The sequence below is a fragment of the Lucilia sericata genome, unplaced genomic scaffold (assembly GCF_015586225.1).
Source record: "Lucilia sericata isolate MDLA Ls3-8-SP2 unplaced genomic scaffold, ASM1558622v1 Contig000784F_arrow, whole genome shotgun sequence".
NCBI lineage: Eukaryota > Metazoa > Arthropoda > Insecta > Diptera > Calliphoridae > Lucilia > Lucilia sericata.
In genome coordinates this window covers 223,345-231,731 of record NW_023994778.1, presented here as the reverse complement: position 1 = coordinate 231,731, position 8,387 = coordinate 223,345, and the positions used below count along the sequence as shown (strand labels likewise).

At 31.6% G+C, this 8,387-nt stretch overlaps 2 protein-coding genes across 2 annotated transcripts; one reads left to right on the top strand and one right to left on the bottom strand.

Moving 5' to 3' along the window:
• The first annotated feature begins 760 nt into the window (after nucleotides 1-760).
• On the top strand, nucleotides 761-2,037 carry LOC119608066. Its single transcript, XM_037962326.1, has one exon. The coding sequence runs from the start codon at nucleotides 773-775 to the stop codon at nucleotides 1,835-1,837; it is 1,065 nt and encodes a 354-aa protein (XP_037818254.1). The 5' UTR covers nucleotides 761-772; the 3' UTR covers nucleotides 1,838-2,037.
• Nucleotides 2,038-2,540: 503 nt separating this feature from the next.
• On the bottom strand, nucleotides 2,541-8,049 carry LOC119608067 (endocuticle structural glycoprotein SgAbd-2). Its single transcript, XM_037962328.1, has 4 exons — nucleotides 7,814-8,049; nucleotides 4,946-5,103; nucleotides 4,502-4,580; nucleotides 2,541-2,875 (listed from the first exon to the last, which is right to left on the bottom strand). The coding sequence occupies exons 2-4, from the start codon at nucleotides 5,098-5,100 to the stop codon at nucleotides 2,720-2,722; spliced, it is 390 nt and encodes a 129-aa protein (XP_037818256.1). The 5' UTR covers nucleotides 5,101-5,103; nucleotides 7,814-8,049; the 3' UTR covers nucleotides 2,541-2,719.
• Between the last annotated feature and the right edge of the window lie 338 nt (nucleotides 8,050-8,387).

Below are 8,387 nucleotides of genomic sequence, written 5' to 3'. Positions count from 1 at the left end.
ACATACATACATTACAGACATACATACAGACAGACAGACAGACAGGACAGACAGACAGACCAGACAGACAGACAGACAGACAACGACGACAGACAGACAGACAGACAGACAGACAGACAGACAGACAGACAGACAGACAGACAGACAGACAACAGACAACAGACAGACAGACAGAAAAGACAGACAGACAGACAGACAGACAGACAGACAGACAGACAGACAGGACAGACAGACAGACAGACAGAAGACAGACGGACAGACAGCAGACAGACAGACAGACAGACAGACAGACAGACAGACAGACAGACAGACAAAACAACAGACAGACATACAGACAGACATACGACATACAAACAGACAGACAGACATACAGACATACAGACATACATACAATACATACAGACATACATACATACATACAGACATACATACATACATACATACAATACATACATACATACATACATACATACATACATACATACATACATACATACATACATACATACATACATCCTAACTAACTAACTTCAAATTGGAGCCTCCATTTTCATAACAAATTTATTTCCAGAAAAATTCCTTTCTGTCCCACTGTGCATTGTAGAAATACTGTGGAATAGCTATAAATATGTTGATAATGTAATGTTTGGGATCTTTATTAAATATCAAAATGATTATTGGTCTATAATTTTTCCAAGATCCTTATCTGTTAGAAATATTTGTTATTAAATTTCATTACTCGTTACTTTCTTTCCAGTATCCTAACACATATATGGAACAATTTTGCAAATCATTACACCCCGACTTGGAATTAGGTACAATTTGTGTAGCTTGGTTTCGTCAGGCAGTAAGGCACTGTACCGAATTACTGAACGAAGTAAAACCCTCCACAACATTCTTCTGGACGACAGTAAAGAATTTTATATTTCCGGATAGAACGACAGAGCTTCTGTCTCAGAAAATACCTATCGGAATACATCCCAAACGTTTGTCGCTGCAAGATTGTAATTCACTACTTCTGGACATTGTTAGTGACTATATTGAAAGGGCACCACGCTATGGAGCAGAGTCCAAAACAAATGTCATGCTGTGGCAAGTTTTATACTCGCTTATGGGTGTTATGGCCTTAGGTTCCTTACTGGTGGGCATTATTTTTACTTACAATAAATATGGCCAATCTAAGACAAAGATAAATCTATTGGATGAAATTTTTAAACCCGATAAACGTATGCAGGTTCTTTGTAAACGTAGTTTACGTTTAGCTAAAGCAGAGTTGAGGAATATTCATATTAAACCAGTGGCAAAGGTAGAAGATCTTGTTCCAGCTGATGGAGACAATGTTTTGGCCCTGAAAATCGGTACGAAATACGAGTTTTTGGAATCAATAGTAACGGGCAGTGTACAGTCAGTAGGGAAATTTCACCGACTTTACGATCAGCATAACAAAACAAAGGGGGATTTAAAAATAGAGTCCTTAAATAGAGCCATGAAATTTGTGGATAATAATTGTAAAAGAATTCATCTCTTGCTAATGTTTGAACAAAATGTGATTTATGAAGAGGAGGAGCCGAAACGAAAACCTAAAAGCATTAGCCCTAGAATAAAAACTGCATCACCACCACCCGGAAAAGTAACATCAGCAACCTCCAAAGGAATGTTAAATGCTAGATTAGAGGGAGGAGGTTTCAACTATAAAACTGTACCTGGTATTGGCATGGCTTCAGTTTCTTCCCGATCTAATAGCCCTAAACCTTTGAACTCCCCCAAACAAGTGACTACACCTCGTTCAAGTGGTATACCCTGTAAACGTTCCTCTTCAACCAGGAAATCGAAATAGAATAAATCTGGCAACTACTTTTAACTTTTTAAATATAATAATTTATAATAAAACACAATTTTATTGTAAGTTTTTTGCGCAATTTATTTATTGCGTAGTTGCCATACTTAATAAAACAAAAATTTCTTATTAAAACTTATTTCAATATTTGCTGTTTTAACATGGGTTTTAACAAATAATTTAAACAATATTTTAATTAACAAAACAAATTACATAAAAATTCTGTTTATTTATCAACTAAAATAAAAAAATGAAATATTTATACATAAAAAATTTATAATAAATTGTTAAATTTATTTAGCTTCTCTGTTTCTCTTAAATAAAATAATAAAACATATGAAAAAGTTATAAAAAAAGTGTATGAAAATGAATAGAAAGAAATACGATCACAATAAACATTGAAGAGTGTATAGAAGAAGGTAAATATAAATACAATAAAGAGAGAGAGAGAGGGAGAATTACTGTCATGGAAAGGATTGAACAGGATAATCAAAAGAGGAAGAGCTGGAAATAAAGTGTAGTGTGTATATAGATTATCGTTAGAATTGGAAACTGCTGATAGTGCCCGGAAATGTGGGCTAACTTTACAAAAAATAGGGATTAATACAACTCGGTGATGTATAAGTGAATGTGTTGCTGTTGACATGTACATATGTGTGTGCAGTTGTATTTGGGATTTTTCATCTTGTGTGTGTGCTTAAAATGTAAGTATGTTTTTATTATTAGCGTTGCCACATGATTTATGTTTTGTAATAGTTGCCAACTATTTGCCGTTTAATATGTGTATTAATTAATCTCTTGTTTAGCTTGGAAGTACACTGTTTCTTTTGTTAATATTTCTTTAATGCTGTTTTAGAAATACATTAAGTTTTAATGTATTTATTAGAAGAATCTACCTCTGGGTCCACCGGGAGCAGCTACTGGTGGTGGTGTTGGAATATGAGCACCTTCGGCACGGAAACCATTTTCATCGGCAATATAAGTGATGGTATATACTACACCATCAGGTCCGGTGTAGGAGTAAGAGCCTTGCATTACCTGAAAATATTGGGAAAAATTAAAAATAAGACGACGTAGGAGAGAATAGAGTAAAAGCGATAGATTTTCAGACAATAGACCGATATATCAGACCATAGTATTGACTATAGATCAGTCTATAGTCTAGATTATAGATCAGTCTATATTCCTGACTATAGTTCAGTCTATAGTATTGACTATAGGTTTGTCTATAGTCTTGATTATAGATCAGTCTATAGTTTTGACTATAGATATGTCTATATTCTTGAATATAGATCAGCCTATAGTCTTGACTATAGATCAGTTTATAGTCTAGACTATAGATCAGTCTAAAGTCTATAGTCTTGACTATAGATAAGTCTATAGTCTTGACTATAGATCAGTCTATAGTCTTGGACTATAGATCAGTCTATAGTCTTGACTATAGATCAGTCTATAGTCTTGACTATAGATCAGTCTATAGTCTGACTATAGATCAGTCTATAGTCTTGACTATAGATCAGTCTATAGTCTTGACAATAGACTAAAGTCCTTGACTATAGATCAGTCTATAGTCTTGACTTTAGATCAGTCTATAGTCTTGACTATAGAACAGTCTATAGTCTTGACTATAAATCTGTTTATAGTCTTGACTAAGATCAGTCTATAGTCTTGACTATAGATCAGTCTATAGCCTTGACTATAGATCAGCCTATAATCTTGACTATAGATCAGTCTAGTTTAAAAATGTGGTAGAATGATCTATAGTCAAGACTATAGACTAATCTACAGAGAAGACTATAGACTGATCTAAAGTCAAGACTTTAGATCAGTCTATAGTCTTGACTATAGATCAGTTTATAGTCTTGACTATAAATCAGTTTATAGTCTTGACCATAGATCAGTCTATAGTCTTGACTTTAGATCGGTCTATAGTGTCTTGACGATAGATCAGTCTATAGTCTTGACTATAGATCAGTCTATAGTCTTCTCTGTAGATTAGTCTATAGTCTTGACTATAGATCATTCTACCACATTTTTAACTATAGAGCAGTGTATATTCATGATTATAGACAGATCTATAATCTTGGTTAGGGACCCGACTGTGGTCTTGGCTGTAGAGCAGTCTATAGTCTTGGCTATATGCCAGTCTATAGTCTTAGCTCTATAAAAGATTACAACCGGTCTATAGACTTGGGTATAGGCCAGTCTATAGTTGGCCATACACCAAACTATAGTCTTGGGTATAGACCAGACGTCTGGTCTGCAGACTATAGTTTAGACTTGTCGAAATTCTAAGCTACAGACTATATGTTTTAAGCGTTTTCTTGCCAATAATGTGGTAACTTTTTTAATTCTTTTATTATATCCTAAAAGTATGCCTCAAGTATATAGCATTTGTCAAAGCTTTAAAAGCTTCCTCAATAGTTTTTTTAGCCTAAAACTATGCTGCATACTTAAAATTATTTGTATATTTTTATTTTGGCCAACAACTGCTTATTGCAGTTACCGCCCATGTCAATTTTAAACTGATTACATCTACATTATGCAAATAACACTTTGGCATATACAATATTTAGGTCACATTACGGTTTTTTAAACCAAAGAAAAAACTCCTAACTGATTAAATAAAACCAAAAACAAACATAAAAAACTAATAATAATTACCTGAGCTTCTAATTGAGGATTGCCTGCATTCTTAAGATAACCAGCTTCATCAGCACGTATACCATTGCTAGTTTCATAACTGTAAAATAAAAATTAGAAAACAAAAAAATCATTAAATTAGTTTAGTGACATTAAGATTGCACTCAATAATTTTATGTAAATTGTAGACCCACTGAAACAAAAAAAAAAAAAATGAAAAAAAAAATCAAAACTAAAACACACTATATGCTAATATTTGTGCGAATAATGTTTGGCGTTATAACGTTTTCGTAAAAGGCCAAATTTTTTGTAATTTCTTAACAAAGTTTTTCGTTTCTAACTATGAAATTCATGATGGCAAGGTGTGTTCTTTCGTTTAAAGTTAAACGTTATTTTAGTTTTTATGTTAATTTTAAATTTTTTACTAAACATGTGTTGACGATGATTAACTATTAGTCTACTCACTTGTAGTTGTATGAACCATCTGGATTCAAATTGAAATCCTGTTTAAGTATCACAGCATTGGCGTCGAAAGAATTTCCACGTGGTGGTGGTATACCACGTTGAGCCGACACAACAACAGTCATACAGCAGAGAACAGCAAATACAATGGATTTCATGATCTGTTTGTGTGCGAAAAAAATATATAATATCATTTACATAAATTTCATTTACACGAATATTTTGATTGATGTTTATAATTAAGTTGAAATTTTATAATATTTATTTAGTTCCAACATTTTGAGTGGCTTGTACGTATTAAGTAATATTTCTGTGGAACTAAAGGTTATCAGTTTAATGTCACGTTTCAATTAGTTAATATTTATTTATTAACTAAGTTGTAAAAATAATGCATGTAGGGTTTTATAGAAAATTAAATTTTTTAAATGCTATGTAACATTATGTAGTTGAAAATTTCTATAATTATAAGTTAAATTTAATTAAGGAACTTAGAGATGACCGGTTGTATGAGGACTGGGTGAAATAATGTATCGAATTCTACCATTTTCTATAGCTGTCGTTCTTAAAGCAATTTCATCATTTCATTTCTTGTAGCCTGCTTACGGGTTTTACTTGGACACACAGACTGACATAGATTAATCGACTTTGATTGGTATACTTTACGGTGGGTGTAGGATCAATATTTTTGAGTGTTATAAACCTCAGCATTAACGCATAATACGCTTCTCACTGTAGAGGTGTAGAGTATAAATATTGTGCTTTCAATATTATGATTGGGGTTTTTCACGGAAAAATAATACTAATAATAATAATACCAGCAATCATTTTCATTTTACCATTAACAAGTTCTCAAAATTTTTACTTTTGGAATAATGTCAACAATTTAATTTTTGCCTTTCAATTGCCATTACTTTAGATTTTAGTAGAGAAATATGAGGGATGCATAAAAGCTGATAAATAACAATATTTGGCCCATTTTTGTACACATTTCTGTTAAATTTTAGCGTTTAGTTAAGTTATTTTTTTAATGGTGTATATTTTGTTCTAATAAAAAACTTAGTTGGCCGATTTACTCATTTTAGTACCAAAGATTTACTAATCAATTAATAATTATTTTCATATTTTGCTTTTCTGATTATACCTTTCTCAAAGAAAAGAAACTTTGAAAAGAAGAAAAAATTAAACTATCATAATTTACCAAATTATCGTCTACTTGTGGTGCCTGGTACGCGTTGCAGGCTTTTGATTGGAAAAGTGGAATCTACACGTAAATGTCTATATAGCCCTCAGATCGGTTTTTGCGGTTTTAGTGTAATTAAATTTTAAACTTTACAGGAACACTTCTCACGATCTCTGAAACATATATTTGAAATTTTATCCTATCAGATTCCGAAGTTCCTCAGTTTATCGATTACGAACAAACGTTAATATTTTATTTAATCTGATTTACTTTAAGACTGTCCTAATTAAAGAAGATCGTTTGAAGTCAGAATGTTTTACCATATATCGTGATGACTTGAAAATAAAAACCAGATTTAGATAACAGAGTATAATATGTTTCTTATCTAAGTTTAAATAAAATTTTTAGGTTAGATTCTCTTTTACTTGGAAGTTTTGATGTGAAGTGCTTTATGAAGGCTCTAACGCCTTCATAAACGTTTTTTCAACGTTGAAAAAACGTTTTAAATAATTTCCTTCTACTTATCAAAGTGTTATTTGGTCTGCTGATTCCGAATATGGAAATAAAAAAGTTGTATCACCCACCAATTTTTCACATTTTTATCTTTCAGTCCTTCTGACTGAATACTTGAGTCCCAAATATAAAATTCTTCAATTTTACAGAAGTTGCGAATATTGGTAGTTTCAACCTCCAGACTAATACTTAAAGTTAAAGATATGCTTTCTGAAAATATGTTGCGCTATCGGAACATGTTAACTGGTGGCACCAAGGCTCTGAAAGGTTTTCACAGGCATTATTCTTTACTGTTATACATTTTATATAAAACTTTTAACGATTAAATAATTCGAGATAATGTCAAATTTACATCTGAAGTTTTAGTAAACGCGAATAACGTTAATCCTCAAAACCTTGAAGGTCAAACCCAATCCGATAGGAATGTGTGGTAGTCCTGGATTTCATTACGACAAAAGCCTGACAGTGGCAAAGAATGTGTTTCAGAGTTTCATGTCATCTTCGCATGCTCTACATTCGTCTAAATTCTCGTCAAATTTTGTATAGTTGTATTAAACTAAAGTTATGCTTTTGACGTTTACAACATAAAATCAATCTCACACCCGATACCCATCCTAACTTATATCGATTTCAAATACAATTTGATGACGTCCATCCGTCCATATAAACCTTGTAATAAAACCACAAGTAGCAGAAAAAACTTAAAATCAAACAATTAGTTAGCAGACTTAATTATCAGTAATCCATTAACTTGTTGCATTAACAATAAACGCACATTTTAATACGTTAAATAATTAACATTAATATGAACAAATACTTTTTTTTTAAACAACAAATACCGCTAACAAAAGTCATGTACTTAAGTGCAACTAAATATTGGTTTAAATAAATGTTAGGCTTATTTTGACAAATGTTAATATGACAGTTGGAACTGACGCTTTATAGTTAATTAAAGAATTACATTTTCCATAAAGAATGTATTAACCAATTTTAGTAATTTTTCAATTTTAACATATTTTTTTAAAATTTTAAAAAATTGTAAAGAATTTTATTTAAATATTTTTTTATTTTTAATAATTTTTATGTAAATTATTCACAAGTTTTAAATTTACTATTAGTTTTTGCTTATTTTATATTATTATTTCTTTAGATTGATTGTCCTTTCTAGAGGAACTCACTTTATTTATATATTTTTTTGGATTGTTCAACAAAACACGTAAACTTTTCGTTAATTAAGTATGGAGTTGGGTGTCCTTAGTTGGAATATTTATAAAAATAAGTTTTAAAGAACACACGCGTTTTGAGAACGAGACACGTCTACGTTTGAAGGCTCGTCAAGTGTTATTTGTTGTTTGTTCAGAAAATGCAAACGTTTTTATACTATTGCAACTCAAATGAAAATAAAATTGTTTGCAAATCTAAAGCCGTTAGATTTAGACTCTTCTTTAATTTAACTTGGCAGCACCATCACTACAAACAACTACCAACAACATTACCATCAACACTACAACCACCACGCCATACAGCAGCCACATCAAGTGCATTTAATGTAACACAACAATAACTGCAACAGTAAGCCCTACTACTTCTAACAATCATACACAAATACTGGCACTCTCACACACACCTCAAAAAAAGATGCAACTGATCTGCTGATTGTTGGTATAAACATCCGCATACAAAGACAACAAGAAACACAACATCTTTAAACAAAAAGTGAGAGTTTTTATTGAAACAACAAACTGGCTTATT